The 16,474-nt window shown below is 40.4% G+C and overlaps 1 protein-coding gene across 3 annotated transcripts; it reads right to left on the reverse strand.

Annotated features, from left to right (window-relative positions):
- Positions 1 to 211: 211 nt before the first annotated feature.
- Positions 212 to 15,016, reverse strand: tmem168a (transmembrane protein 168a). 3 transcript variants are annotated; one of them, XM_086147073.1, is made up of 6 exons: positions 14,930 to 15,016; positions 13,557 to 14,497; positions 13,106 to 13,381; positions 10,740 to 10,882; positions 7,257 to 7,534; positions 212 to 4,644 (listed from the first exon to the last, which is right to left on the reverse strand). In XM_086147073.1, the coding sequence occupies exons 2-6, from the start codon at positions 14,388 to 14,390 to the stop codon at positions 4,094 to 4,096; spliced, it is 2,082 nt and encodes a 693-aa protein (XP_086003199.1). In that variant the 5' UTR covers positions 14,391 to 14,497; positions 14,930 to 15,016; the 3' UTR covers positions 212 to 4,093. The 3 variants fall into 3 exon arrangements, with proteins under 3 accessions (XP_086003199.1, XP_086003200.1, XP_086003198.1); XM_086147074.1 differs by having other exon boundaries at positions 14,340 to 14,497; positions 14,669 to 15,013; XM_086147072.1 differs by having other exon boundaries at positions 14,669 to 15,013.
- Between the last annotated feature and the right edge of the window lie 1,458 nt (positions 15,017 to 16,474).

A 16,474-nucleotide genomic window follows, 5' to 3' on the forward strand; every position in this document is an offset into this window, starting at 1 on the left:
CTTTCAAAATAACCAGTCTCCCTATTTATTTTTCCCTGATGTAGACCAAAATGGCAGTTTTAAGTCATTAAATGACGCCACATTTGCCAAGAGAGAAACCAGCTGTACACTTTATTCCTTTATCTTTGGATAATCTTGACCCTCAGTCAAAAGAAAGGCGTATGCCATTACCAAGGCTACGAGCTACACCCCAGCAGACACACACATCGGCTCATAAATCCCTGCCCTGAGTTACTCTACTCGTTGTACTGTGAATAATCTCATGACATCAGTTTCTTGAATTTAAAAAGTCTATACATGTTGGCTGATGCTGACGGCTACCTTTAAAGGGATCAAAATTGTTCGCCTCCGAGTCGAGGCCTGCGGGAAAAACAAGAGTCAGAACAACAAATGCCGAATTCTTCCTTTTGGTCATATTTGTATGTATAGCTTGATGCGATAAAAAGCTCCAAATCACTGTATAACATCAGTCTCCTGAGAAAAATAAATGGATTCAGGTCGAACATTTTCATCTCCAACCCCCTGGCGAGGAATAAAGAATGTCACAAGACCCTGCTTCTTCCCCAAGTTGCCGAGCAAATAATGTATGATTCAAAATATTTGCGTTGAAATGGCCATATGGTTGGAAGATAATGCGCAGTGTTTATAGACCAGCCAGAGAGCAGCAAGATTTTGGCAGCCTCTTTCAGAGGATTGTCTGCATGGCGGGACGTGCAGCATGCTTAAAGCAGCCACTAAACGCATCCTCACCCCTTGTAAATTGAGATAATGGCTTTGACATTTCAATGTCGGATCCGCATCGAGCAGGCAACTTGAAGAGCGGGGCAAAGAATTGGAACGGTATTGCTGAAGAATCTGTAATCTCTCATCCTGCCGCTGCTTTGCTCCCAACTGCAAAAAGGGACATTCAGCAGTTTCGCATACGTCTGGTTCTAGAACATTTAGCTCAGAATGGAAGACTGCTTACTGAGGTGAAGAAGTGATGGAAAAAGTAAAACACCTCATAACACTCACATCATTCCCATAGGCATTAAAAAAACAATTATTATTATCGAGCCAAGTATTCTTGTGGATTTCAAACACCATTTATGACTATTAATGAATGGCCCAGTGGTTATACACCAAAGAATCTGAGAAAAGCAAGGTTTGAGGACATGAAGTTTGAATTAAATGGCATAAAACTGGCAAATACTGCTGTGCCTTCAGGAGAATTTGATTAAACAACAGCACAGGCGCAGCGGATGTATTTGCTCCTCTAGTTACCATGCAAAGATATAAATATAAAAGCACATTTATTTCTCCAGTTAAATTGCAGGCAAGCATCCGGCGCATCACTTTGGCAAAATGAGAAGGTAACACTCCATGACAAGCTGCAATTAAGCACACATGAGAGATTCAGCTGTGGAGAGAAAAGGGGCTAGGGAACCAGTGTGTGTGTGTGTGTGTGTGTGTGTGTGTATTTGTTCAGCATCTAAGCATGTATCTGTGTTTATGTTTTTCAGAGTGTGCGGCCAGCTCTGACTCAGCACATCCGCACAGGCCTCAGAGGCGGCTGCCTCTTTTATTACCTAATCCAGTTTAGGAGATGAGTCCGGCCCATAATCTAATATTCTCATAAATGATTCCCGCTGTATACATCAATCCCTGACCTCAGTTATAACTGTGGCTTGCAGAGCAGAGAAATTAAAAGAACGCCATGCAAGAGCAATTATACTTGTCTTTTTCACTGACTCTCACTGTGATCAGCTTAATGCTAAAACCTGCCTAATGGTTTGCTATTTACTCTGCCCAAGCAAAGAAAGTTTAGTGATAGGTCGTTCCGGTTCATGACACTTTCCTCCTCCTGCTCGTCTCGTAGTGTGTGAATGGATGCAAGATGATGTAAAACATTCCCTCTGATGTCAGATCTCATTTTTCCCCAAACATCCCTCAGCGGCTGATAGCTCCCTTCAGGCATGCACTGGGCCACAGCCCTGCTCCCAGAGACCAGTGACTGAGGTGAAAGCTCAGTGGCCAGATGCCTCGGAGACAACGTGTCATGTATTGTTTCATTCCCCCCCAAACACTCATTCTTGTTTTTCAAGAATTCCCCGTCCTAATATTGACCGGGCGACGTGCCACATTTCCAGGGGTGTGTCTGTGTTTACTTGTTTGTGCAAAGCCAGCCATGTTGGTATCTTCTCCTCTAGCTTTAGCCTTTCTACTCATTTATTTCTTCTAAATTTCCAACAACCCACTCTGAAATGATATTCAAATCCGAAAGTATGCTTAAAATATGTATCAATGTTCATTACAAAATGTAATACCAACAGCTTCTGACATACCACAGCTCAAATGAGGCACATGGGGAACTACATGGCAAAAAGTAGGGCGAGGCAGCACACAGGATACTAAGATAACAAGATTTATATACATATATATATATATACACACACACATATATATATATATACATATATATATATAAAGTTGCCTAGATAAAGATCATATTCATACCATAGAACTAGGACAATGTCTCAGATAAATGGGCAATTTACTTGAAAAAAATCATGGAAAATAGATCTGTATCATGTATACAGTATATATATTATATATATATATATATATACACAAACACAGTATATATATACACACATATGTATATCGCTTTATATATATATATTTATATATATATATAAAGCGATATAATATATATATATATACACATATATATATATACATACACACTTACAGTATATATGCAGTATCTAAACTAAAATGTAGATTGTAAATATGGGGGAATTTCAGACCCATATTGGCCAGTTTTCATTTGTTTGGGATCATCACAGCACAATGTGTTTAAGGCAGCGATCGGCAGAGATAAGGGATACGTGAGAGATCTGTATCATATTGCCTCTTAAGGTCAGCGCAATAACAAAAAGCATTAGGGCTTCTCCATGATTTGCAGCTTTGCATGGCAGCTCTCAGCTTGACGGAATGGCAAGGACAATAGGAGGGGAACCTGCATGGTGACAGTGTGAAGAAAAGGCCTCTTAAGGATTAAGTCATGTAAACGCAAATGATGACAGGGACATGTCAGAAGATGAAGCAGCCTGTGGAGCTTTAACAAAAGCAGGAATTGTGCAGATCTATACGGCTCTTGGTAATAAGGGGAAATTGTAAACAGTCATTTTGCCCGACATTACACGCCGCAATGCAGGGAGAGCTAAACATTTATGCATTTATGATTATCCCCACTCTTTCTTGCAGGCACTTTAAAGACAAATACAATTTTGTAACAAAAATAATCATAACCTTTGGAATGAAGTAATAACCGTTTAGAATTTAGCAAATCGGTCTTCAAAAACATAAAGTTCCAGAAAAATACACATTTGATCTTGTACTCTCAGTATATTGTACTTTCAGGAAGGACAGAATTATATTGAGATTTTTCTGGTCATGGAACAGATAAAAGATTTCTACTTCTTCTTTTAAACTGATTAATCGGTTCAATGTAGCGTACCTTGGCAAACTGGAAGCAAATTGCACTTCGACCTACACTTTTATGAAGTATAAAATTCATTTTATTTTGTTTAAACTGAAATTGATTAAATCAATGCTATATTAAAGACTATAACTTATTTGTTATTTAGTTTATTTTCATATTATGTACCATGATGCTCTAAATAAAAGCCAGTTAGCCCTTTATACCCAGGTAACATAATGACCGGGAGTGTCATTATCACTGGCTTGAGAAAAACAGGATACTGTAAGAGGGAAGGAAATATAAAGTCAGTATTTTTCTCAGGCCTTTCTTCATGGGTGTTGGTGATTATGAAAAACCCGAAATGGGGGAAAAAAAAAGAAAGACGGAATTTAAAGGAACAGATCAAAAAACAAGGCTTCAGTGGGAAAAAAAAGAAATCTCAGTCATATAACAAATAAAGAGTAATTATTTAAGGCATTATAAAAGCCTTCCCCCAACAGTGGCCTGGTACACTCTGAATTTAAAGCCCAGCACTTTTTTTTTTCCAGAAAGTACGGTGAACACATTGTATATCAATGATGAAAGAAAAAGCTACTAGAGACAAAATGTGCATAAACATGTCCACATCTATGAGTGCACCAGTTTAATGCCCTGCCCCGTGTCCAGCACCGCAGGGGGGAACCAGGCTAGTTTATACCTCCGGAAGCAGCGCAGACAGACACTGCAAAGCCAGAACAAGTTAAGGCCACAGCACCAGTTGGAGAGGTACACCATGGGATAGGTGGCCTTAGGAAAGTGGGTTTTCCAGTGCTTGGCCACATCGCTTCCTGTCGGCAGATGGAGGGTGTAGTCACTCCAGCGTTTGGACACTCCGTAGACGGCTGTCACTGTTCTCCCCTTCTCTGACCACTGGTTGTCGCTGTCCGGGTTGCAGTTGAACTCCACCCATTCAGAGGTGAAGTCTCCCAAGCAGGCCGTGTCTCCGGCCTCCGGGTCCACTCTGGCTGCAGCCATCTCGGCTGCCTGCACGGCGACGTGGGCCCCCTCCGCTCTACGCACCTCCTTGACCCAGGGGAGGGAGTTCTCGGCGTCCAGGACGACGATGAGACGCGAGCAGTGGCCAGCATTCTTTTCTTTCCATAACTCCAGCAACTGTGCCAGATGGAGACTCTCACCTCCTACGGCAGAGAAGGTGACATTAAGCGAAGAAACAGAGGAAGGGGAGCGATGCAGGGTTGGGAATAAAAGACGATATAACCAGAGGAAAATAAAAGTCAGCTGAAAGTCAGGATTTAAAAACATATCCCTATGTTTTATAGAACCGTCCATAAAAACACATCTCAGCATTCGTTAACTTTGTCAATCGTGTATCAAACTCACTCTCAGAGGTGGTTTTATAGCCACTGTTGGCTCAGTGGTCTGATCAAGGACATTTCAGCAGGACACAGGGCTGCTAATGGACAAACAGCCTTTGCAAGGATCAGACCTGTCAACTTTCACTCGCATGGCTGTCCGTTTAAATTCTGTCATCTTAAGCGCACAAACAGCCTAAAGATGGCCAGCGTCAACAGAGGCTGTCGTTCAAGTGGCAGGTTAAAAGCACAGTTTTCCTTGGCAACTGATGAACCAATATGTTTGCTCTAACTCAACGACTAATGGACAAATGGACAAAAATTGTAATAGGATACAAAATAGAGAAAAATTTGGATGTTATAGTGCAACTGTTACCCCAAAAACAACAAGAATAGAAACAAAATTTCAATATAGAATTGATTTTCTCAATTTCAGAATGCAATGCTTTCTAACATATAGATTATTCAGATCCGAATTAATATCCCATAATTTTTAAGATCTGTTCGATAAGTATTTTTATCTTTTTCCCCTCATTGTTTAGCATATTGAGTGACATAGGTTAAACCAACTTGGAGAGGTAGTGAGGGCTGCTGAAAATACAAAAAAAGAAAACGAAAAACAAAACAACTCATATCTTTGTTGTGAATAAAATGAAGAGTAAGTAAGTAAAATTGAGTGATTTTTTTTTCCTTTTTTTATCTATAAAAACTCTAATAAGAGAAGCCCAATATTTCTTTTTATAATGGATATAAAGTGGAGCTGGTTTTGGAGGCCTGATCATTTCCTCAGTGGAGATTTAGGCTGTGAAGACAAGCCTCTATTTTCCGACAGTCTGCAATTTAAAACTTGAGCAAAAAGTGGCTTGAAAACAGCAACTATCCGTTTTTGGATTTCAGAGAAAAATCAACTACTTTTCCGAAACATGAACATCATCCAATGTTCTTGTGTGGCTTCCAGGATGGTGACACACAAAAGTGATGATGTTTTATGCGGATGTTTTCTTCTTCTTTTATTTTTTTGTTTTCTCTTTTGCATCACTACGCGGTGCTAATGCGTCAAGTAATCTCTGAAAAGAAGAGCGTGAGCTGACACAGTGTTAACCTAATACGATTCTCAATCCTGTGGAGAGAATAGCGGTGTCGAGCAGACTGTCTGCAACTTTTACAGAATCGTCTGTGCTGAAACTAAATTCCTGTGTCGAGTCCTTTTTTTTTTTTTTTTTTTTTTGGCGGCTTTTACTCTTTTGGCTCACTTGTCTGATTTGTGTAGCTGATTGAGAGGAAAGTGAAAAGAATGCTAAACAGATGCAAATGCACTTTGCAGGAGGTAATTGTTGTGTCATTTTCTGCTACGCTTGCCAGAAAGGTGCTGAATCAACTCTTAAGCAATTATAGACTGTGATTAAAATGTGATAATTATCACTGAAACATGAAAAGATAAAAATGACATTCAACTAGCTGCTTGGTTCTGGAACGATTTTTCTCAGTTAAAGATCTTCATACCTCCTCGATAAGAAAAGCTGATTCATGAGTGGCAACAATCGTTGGATTACAATGTAAGTGAAAATTTAACCAACAATGACAAAACGTATGGTTTAATAATGTTCTAATTAAAAAAAAAGATTAAAATAAGAAGCTTTAACTGTATGAAACCTAATGGTCAATAATAATAATGCAGCGCTTTTACCATCTTTGCCACAAACCTAATGGTAGATGATAACTATTGCAGTGGAGCAAAACAGGTAATTGGAACAAAAACTAACATGACTAGCATTTGTACTACAAGTACAAATGTCTGGAGTGAATCCTCAAACACACACACAAACAGAAGTCTGAATAAGGGACTAATTAAAACTAACTCTGAAAGAACTCCAAGTTGAAAAAAAAAATGGCTTGCTGATATGGGAACACCTCCCGCCCCCTTTTTCACTATTATATATGCAGGAATGCAAACAGGAACAGACATACATACACACAAGCACACACACACACACACATACACACGAGAAGTGTGACTATCGTTAAAACCCTCAAAATACATATAAACTATCTGCCTATTCAGTATATTATGTGTAACAGCTCATTCAATTTGTATTTAAATTCTCTCTGCATGATGCATTCAGTTTGGAGGCTATTTGTTGCTACTTTTTGGGTCGTTTCTTTTGGGTAATAACTTGATTGGTTTTTAGGTAATGTTTTGCAACGAGAATTGAGAGCTGATTTACTCCTGGAATTTGGCAATCATTGACAAAAACAATCCGGGGGGGATGGGGGGGGGGGGGGGGGGGGGATTCACTGAGGGAAAAATGATAAGCAAATTGGCAGAGAACCTAGCAAAATGAGAATTGTCCCAAACAAATTTCAAGTAATAAGAAGTAAACGAGAATTGTAAGAGAGGATATTCCATAAAATGAATACATTTCTCATGTTTCCCTCACCGGCCAGAGCCCAAGCCCCAGTTGTTTTGTGTGTATGGCCACTGTAGAAAATCAGATAGGTATCATGACGAGGCCCGTCTTCGGTGCGAAGATCGAAAAAGTTGCGCAGCTTCGTCAGCACGGCCTCCAGGGTGACGCCGCTGGTGGAGTAGTCGCAGCCGAACGCCTGGATCATGAGGTGGGAGAAGAGACGCTGCACGTTGTTCAGCATGGCCGTGGAGCGTAGATTCAGCTGTTGCACCTGCTCTGGCGGTAGGAGAGTGGGCAGACCATCAGCGCTGGACAGGAAAAAGAGCAGATGTGGAAATGCCTTGAGTGTTCATCTTTTTTTATTCACTCCGGCGCTGGGAGTTAAGTAAGGGGGCATGTCAGACACACGGGTGCTCGAGAGAGACGGGGTGCAAGCGGAACAGAGAATGAGTGAAGAGATGATGGTTTGAAACACTGGGTGGAGTAGCTGTCTGGAGTGGCGGAGGGGGGGAAGCAAAGAGGCGAGGATGAGAAGAGATGGGGAGAAAGAGCGGTGGATCAGCTGCTATTGGAAATCACATTAGCCTCAGGCATGTGAACGGAGTCGAGTTTGAAAGGAATGTAAGAAACTGCGGAAGAGGGGTGGGGAGAAGTCAAAGGGGTGACAGGAGAAGATAGGTTAGGGCGCAATGATTTTATTAGTGCGCGGATGCTTGTGTGTTCTGAAAGAGCACATACAGAAACACAGATGACAGGTGGATGACAACACTGAACTCTCTCTCGCTCTCTCTCCTTCTCCATCTCGCTCTCTCAAGGCTAGTACGTTTAGATGGAGCCATTCATTTTCTTTCCATCTCTGGAGTTGATGTTATTCATGGCCAAGTGGATTGTTAAGTCATTCTTATGGACATCTGCATAACAGCATGGTTATATGCCGCCCCGCGTTGAATATAATCACCTTCAACCTGACCTTGACAGGCACAGGTTAAAGTTTGACTTATTTGAATGATAAAAGACTGACTGTTTTGACCAGTGGATGGAAATAAATGTGCCCCCATGCATCCAGCGCTTGTACTATGGGGTTATTCACATTGACACCGGGTTGGACAATGAATCGACTTTTAAATTTTATGAAAACTCTTTACGATTTCAAAACGGTGTAATACACGACCTTTGTTTTGCCATATTTTGCAATTCTCAATAACTAATAATAATAAAACTATTCAACGAAATAATCTCTCAAGAGATTCATGAATTACATTTTTCAAAAACTGCCATGACCTTCAAAATTACTTGAAATTACTTGAAAATCTCAAAGAAATATTATTCTAAAAAGCTATTAGATTTACCTGAAATGCGATAAATACCCAGAAAAGTGGGGTTAAACTACACGCCCATCAGGGTGTGGAGGGTCCATCTTCACAAAAGTGATATCAAAAAGGGGACTTGAATGTGTTTTTTGTTCTTCATATTTCCCAGTCCCATGATGACATTACTTGGTTTAATACCGGTTCCCTTTTGAGGAATTGGATTAACATTTTTATTCCTTTTTGGACGTCAAGACACCTATAAAGATATAGTGCACTTAATCAGAAAAATGACATGCTGCAACCTCCACATGGCTTGGCGAGCTTACCGTTCGTCTAAACCCATCTAATCTTTTCAGATCTCACGGCGCCCAGGGGAGCGAAGGCTTGTAGTTTGAGATTCAGACCACATCCTCCCCTATAACACTCTCCCTTTCATCTTCTTTTTTCTTTAAATCCTGTCCTTTCTTCCAAATCGCAACCAGAACTCCCTCACCCCCCTCCCACCTTGCCTTGAGAATTGTTCCCCATCCCTCACTGTGTCTGTCCCTTACTGCTTCCACCAGCCTCCCTCACTGTTTACAACCTCCCTTTGTGTTTTCTTCCCACAACCCCACCCACGCTGCTTTACCCTCCAAGCCTCGCCTTCTCACCCCTATCTTTCCACTCTCCCTGTGGGGCTCTTGTCATTGTGAAAACATGATCTGTAGCCATCAAACAGCCGATTATACACTGCTGCATTCTCATCATGCCCCCGGTTGTCCCTATGGACCCTGTAAATGCAGCCTTGCATACAGAGCATTCGCAGCCCCAGTAGAACGATGGCCTGCATCCAAAATCACCTGCAGAGTTAAACACTAGTAAGGCTGGCATATGTTCTGAGAGACAACCGTCAGCCAAAGGGTTCGATATACAAGCAGTGGCCATGAAGCGTGTTTTCCAGCCGAACATCTCCAAGGGGCGCGATCTCAAAGCAGTCGAGGGGGCTGTTGAATTTTACGTGTGATCGCTCGACGCTCTACTTGAAAGGAGGAGACGTGGTTGTGTGATCAGAACGTGATAGATAAATAAATGAATGAATAAAATTTTTAAAAAATTGGCAAATTCAGAGAAACCTGAGAATCATCAGCAGCTAACGGCTAACTGCTCCTACTAAACAACTTAATATGCTGCAGAGGGAGCACCAGAATGATCCCTTTAGGGCCCGAACATTAGCGGCATGTTTATGCATAGTTATTGGCCTATTTATGCAGTTGGTTTTGTGTTAACTGAGAGGGGAGTTGGAATAAGTGATCATTTTTATCAGTGCCCAGAAAGGCTGTAGCACGAGGCAAAGTTGCTTCTTTACATGTTTACCCGTGTAAACACACACAAACAAGATACACACACGTGTGTGTGTGTGTGTGTGTGTGTGTGCATTGCTTGAGATTAGTTTGTACAGACAGACAATCAAAAAAAATTCAAGCTCAATGCAAATTTCTTGAAAGGAAAATGTTTCCATTTCTAATAAAACTATTTTAAGTGCAGTGTTTTTGAAGTGGACAAAAACACAAGTACATTTGACGTAATGAAACATTTCCTAAGTTGTTTTTCTAGACTATTGAATATCGTGCCGTTTAAGTCCTTTTGGTTTTTTGTTGTTGTTTTTTTTTGTTTTTTTTAACACAGGCAATCATGTTCCAAGCTTTAGTTTTGCTCTCGGCTTTAATTGTTGGCGGATTACTGGCAAACCAGAAATTATAACTTGATTAATTTGCAAGTCGTTTTAAAGAGATTAATTTTCACTACTTACTATCACATTGAAAGCCTCTGCAAAGGGAACAACAACAGATTAAAGTTACCCGTGTTCCTGGTGGGTTTTACAAATTACAGTTGTCATTTAATCCCATGAGGACACAAAGGGAGTTGTCAGCTGTTTTTTCAATTCTGCAGCCCGATTTCCATTCTCCATCGGCAGTCCAAGGAGTATTTACAACCCTGATTCGGTGCTCAGCGATTCCATGCAGGTACAGTAAGCAAGAAAGGGAAGGAACACATTGGTTGAAACATATCCTTGCCCTCTCCTCCATGAGCTGAAGTCAGTTTAACATGATACTTGATCTGCGTTCATGTTAATTTTGTAAAAACAATCAAACAATGTTATCTCTCAGCTCCTTCTTGTGTCTTATGTTGCTAATCAGGCAGAAAAGCAATCGGCCTCCACTACCTGCAGTAGGTTGTGGGGATGACCAGAGCGTAGCCAACGCAGGTTCCCCCCAGGCAGGTGCCCAGCTCGTGAAACAAGCCGTGGGTTAGAGATTCCAGAGGCAGCACCATCAGCAGGGAACTGAGGAAGAGCCCATCGGAAGGCTGCGAAAGAGCGTGAAGAACCGGAGTCAGTTTTGTTCGCCACTCGCAGCTTGTGAAGAAGCAATCAGATGCGGTTAATTTGTGGTGACACGTTGCAAGACAGTTATACAATACTGGAGTGCCACTGTGTTATTATCACAGGACAAAACATGACAGGACCTCGCTAAATGGAGACACAATCCGCTGTAAGACAAGAAACAAAACACACATTGGCAGAATGTATTGTAAATATCCAGCATCCATTCACAACAACGTTATGTCCGTGTGCATGAGCTTAATCTTGAAAGTCTTTGGTTTTCATTGAAATTATGCCTCCTTTAATTTTTTTTTTTCATTCTCAGAAACATTATTTTCTCACAAGTAAATATGCATGACTGCACATTTCCAAACACATGATGTAATGTTGTGACATTGCAGGGCAAATCCCGCGCTTTAAGTACAATCAATTTCTTGAGTCGCTGATGTTCGATGCACTTGACTATCCTCAAAGAGCCACTCGGATTTTCATAATGCTGAACTGTTGCTGAGAATGCAAATCAATTCCTACATGGTTAAGTGGCTAAAAAGAGTATAACAATTTAGACTAGGGCAGTTTAGTTTTCATCGTTTGGTTTATGAAGCTGAAACCCCTTAAATGCAAGTATATGAATGACCTCCTGCCTATAATCCACCACAGTAATGGACAGACTGTATAGAGTTTGGTACTTGGACGTCAAGCCAAAGAAAGGATGATAAGGGGGTTGTTCATGAGCAATGATGCACTTGAAAGCACCACATTTCCTGGCTGCACTCTAATCAGATAAGTGATTTCTACAAGGACATGTGAAAGCATTATGACAAATCGGTACGGCTGGATTTGAAATACATATCTACGTATACTTCAACATACATCACTTGAATCATGCCAGCCCGGTCAAAGTACTTTTAAGTTTCACAGTCTATATATATTGCCTAAACTGCATAAAAACTGTGTTGAAGTATTTACATTGAAGTATTACATTGTTTTACAAGCAAAAGCATTTATAGCACTGTTAGGCACATAGCAACCGATAAGGGACTAATATATGAGCAATTACACTTTCCAAGACACTTTTAAGGGCAGAAATTTCAAGTGACATCAACAATGTTCAGATCTCAATTCTCGATGCAGACTCTCAGAAGGTAAATGTTTAATAAGGCTAAATAAGTTATTGTTGCTCTTTATGCAAGTAGATAGGGGTATTAAAGTGCTAATTAAATTGGTTCCACATGAGAGCAGAGGGGCCTTGGCTCGGGGAGCAACTATTAAGTACACAGACAGTAGCATGTCTCTAAAGAATTTAAAATGCAGGAAAATCTCAAAACAACAGTAAAAGAGAAAAATTCAAGGAGAACCCATATTGTGATCTCTTGTTGTTTTTTTTGGTTTTTTTTTAAGGCTTAAATTTTGGACGTTCTCAAGAGGCCGCCATGATATGGATATTACCAGGCCAACAGATCTTATCACTATGTAAATCCAGGATAATGAGACAACAATTAAAAGGCTTACAATTAAAATAGCCCATTTATATAATCCATTAATACATAGTTCCGGGATAAAAATCAGAAGTTACCAACATATTTGCAAGAAACATTTCAGTTAGTCTTGCGCAAATATATCTGGTTAAACTTTAAAATGTAATTACATTGGGATTCAAATAATGATCTCACTAATATTTGTGCTATTTTGTTAAACCCCAAAGCAAATCAAATTGATAATTAAAATATCCAAAGACTGCATAGCAGGAATGTACATTCACTCAAGAAATGTAGAAGCCAAGAATTTACCAAAATAAAGTCTGAAAGAGAACTATTCATCCATAAGAGGTCTTCTTAAATTTTTGCAATCAAACATTAAAAAAACGCCCCAAATGCTCTTAAGGCTAGGCAAAACACAAATGACAACAGTCTTCTTTCTATTCATAGCTGTCGTACAAAGTGAAATTCATAGCATAAGTTAAAACAAACAAAAAGTAAAATTAAATCTAGCTGCATGCATGTATTCACCTCTTTCAGGGACACTGGGAATTATGTGTCTCTTATCCCTATTTTGGGGGGATGCACTGACTCTGCCCTTTGGGACAGTAGCTGAGTCAACAGCCAGAATAAAAAGGAGTCAATGACTCAATGAAAATGTGATTAACACACTTGGAAATTGTCATTTCAGAATACAAACATTTGTTAATAGAGTTGAAGGGCTCCTACCTGCCATGACACGGCCCCCAGTATGACTGTTGACAGCACGCTGAAGAACACCAGTCGCTCTGAAATGAGGCAAAAGTGTCGAATGCCCCTGGAGGCCATGACTTGGTCCAGACTCCGGCTACTTGATCGCTGGGTGCGCCATGCTCTCTGACACTCGCTCAGCTTGGTGTGGAAGCCCCATAATGTGATCATCAGAATTATGTGGCAGATGGACCAGAACAGGCCAAACACACAGAAGCCTGGAATTACCAGATACCACAGCTCCAAGTGGCCCAGCTTTTTGACACAAGAGAATTTGTTTCATTAAGACAGCTTTAAAACATGCAAGCCTGCCAAACAGAATTTCTGAATTGTACTATCAAAATGCAGTGTCGTAAGATAACAAAATGGAAAAAAAAAAAAAAAAAGATGATGATTACAAAATGAAAATACAAAATGCTGAAGAATGTACCTTTCGGGCAGCCAGAACAATGAAGGCCAGCTCAATCAGACTTAAAGGCAGCAGCGACAGCCTTCTCCACACCTTCCCTAGGGAAAGCACTGGCATCCAGCGCTCACTGGGCCCCAGTCCACTAAAATAAACATCCAGTACAGGCTCACACAGCAGCCTGCCCAGGTAACAGCCTAAGGCATAGGGGTTTGCAGTAATGCCTAGGGCCTGGAAAAACACAAGCGAGGTAACTAAGGCAAAACTGATCAGATTTGGCAAAGCCAGAAAGGATTTCACCCTCAGGTCCACAATCAGAGTACCCAGGGCCATTACCAAACCTATTATGGCCATTGACTTGTGAAGAAGCATGGTTGTGCTTGCAATGCCAAATCCCAGGAGTTCCAGGAGCTCAGCTGACCTTAGCAAAACAGGTTTGTAATTGATGGAACGGCAAATTCTCTCAGTGACAGCCCATACTGCTTTCATGACCACGCTGGCCAGCAGGAGGTAGTTAGCTACCACTTCCTTGATATTTGAATCCAAGGCAGGACTGTTGAGGAAGCACAGGAGGCCGAGCAGAAAGCCAAACCATAGATGGAATAAGCTTTGGCTGGCTTGCTGCATGTCGAAATAGTAATGGAGGATGCTGGCAATTCCCATGACAAAAAGGGCCAAAATGAAGATGACCAGAATCATAGCTTCACTTGTCACTTCCCAGCGCACATACATGCCAACGCATACAGCCACAAGGAGGTTGACGCTGGACAAGTAACCAAGGCAACGCAGTGATGTAAATATATCCACCTCCTTGGGTCCCTCAGGAGTCAGCTTTTCTTCCTCTTCCTCCCGAGCCATTTCTGAAAGCTAGTGATTCTAATCCAGATGTGAACTCTTGTTAATTGGCTCCAGTTTGCCTCTCTTGACTTGCAGACCCTCCAGGGGACATTGTGAAACCTAAGCCCCTGAGAAGAATTCAAAATGCCAAGTTAGGTTATCAATCGAAACAACTCTAAAATCATCCAAACATAAACAACATAAGAGTAATGAACTTGTGCACTCAGAGATTATCGACTAGATACAGATACATTACACCAAAGGCTGTTGTATTACGACCTGCTAGAAGTAATACTTACATTAACGTGCCCCCAGAGTGCTCATCTTTCATTAAAAATGTTTGAAAATTATTTGTATCTTTCTAAACAGTAATAAACCGTGTCTGCGGCCCTGTTCGACTGTTTGTGACGATGTGGCAGTGCGCCGCAGAACCTTAGTAGTCAAACGGTAGCCTCCTTACACAATTTCCGCTAACATTAGCTAACTTTCTATTTTCCCAGTCCTGTCTCCTTAACCGTCGAACGCCCAAGATTGGGTCTGTGTAGAAAAACCGGGCTGACCTGAAAAAAGTGACACGAAGTGATGATATTTATCGTTCAAACATTGCTAACATGTTGATTGTTTAGGTGACAGCCGATGACAACGACACAACTTCCGGGTATCGACTACGGCAGCTCGCGAGGGTCAAAAATGTCGCTCCTTCGCGTCGAGTTGGACGCTGGTGCATTTGCGTGATCGGATTATAATAATGATTTTTTTGAAAATATGTTAAAAATATGATTTGTTAATAATATATAAAATAATATTGTTAATATGTCATGCAGCATTATTAAAGTGACATCTGTCTCTTTTGGGAGTCTAAATTCCAACCATTAGTAGCATAATAATGAAAACTGGTTTCTTACAGTTTGCAATTTTACCTTTGTGTATGACTCAGTGTGATGGATTTTGTAATTTTTTTTTTAAATTTATTTGTTTATTTCTTCATTTATTTATTTTTATTTAGGTGTTCACATCAAGTCGTGTAAAAAGGTATGATAGTTGTGACTTGATTTAAGTAGTATGAGAATTTCAGTATTCAAGAAACATACTGTAGCAAGTCACGAATGTTGGGGTTTATGATGATGCTTGTTTTCTGTGTGATTTTGGGGTTACTGCGGATTATGTGGGTTTAGTATGGGGTGTAATTAATTCAGTTTTTTTTTTTTTAACCTGGCCTTGAGCGGGAACAGTTTGTTGTATTGCAGGCTCGTGTGGAGTGGCTGCGGCCAACAACAGCTATTACTCGTTAAACAGACGTTTTACCGTCACCCCGCTGTTTTCCTGACTAAAACGCTACACTAACGTCTTCTTTTTGGTCTTTTCCATGTATAAGTGGTGAATGTGATATTGTGATCTGATTTTCTGTCTGCAAACTTGCCATCCTCAAAGAATACAGTAGAACAACAGAGTTCCAAAATTGAACCACAGTGGCCTTTCTCTATCACAAAATAATGAAAGGAAAAACCTTGGTGTGTAAGCATGCCACTACAGCTGCAGTATAATGATTCAAAATGTTTTGATACGCATCATAAAATTGAAAGTTAGATCAAGTCAATACTGCTGTGACTGCACTGACTAGTTGTGTTGTTAAGGATCTGCAGTTTGCATTTAAAATGAACGAATGTTCATCATTCATTCCTTAAAGACAACAATTATTCTCCCAAATCTAAAGCCTTGGATTTTCTATCAAACTGAATTGTGAATTTAATGTATCACAAAACTCTAATCCTTTTCATTAATATTTTTTTTGTGTAGCTATCTGTAGTGTGTTCCAAACTATCGAAAAGCCTTTACTTGGCTAAATTATGAAACTTGTTCAACAAAAGTGAGTATCATAGGTTTTATAAAACAAAATAAAATCACTGGCTTCTCCTATTGGAGATCTATCTCCTGCAACACCAAGAAATGTGATAGACGGTATACTAATTATTTTTGCAGAATTTTTCCAGAGGAAACTTGATGGATGTAAAATAAAAGAAGTGCACGAAGAGGCAGGCTTGATCATGACATATATGCATTTTTTTTTTCTTTTTGCCTTGATGAGATGATGACACAATGAGCAA

The sequence above is a fragment of the Fistularia commersonii genome, chromosome 5 (genome assembly GCF_037954325.1).
Source record: "Fistularia commersonii isolate RoL2024-O1a breed Wild chromosome 5, RoL_Fcom_v1.0, whole genome shotgun sequence".
Lineage (NCBI taxonomy): Eukaryota > Metazoa > Chordata > Actinopteri > Syngnathiformes > Fistulariidae > Fistularia > Fistularia commersonii.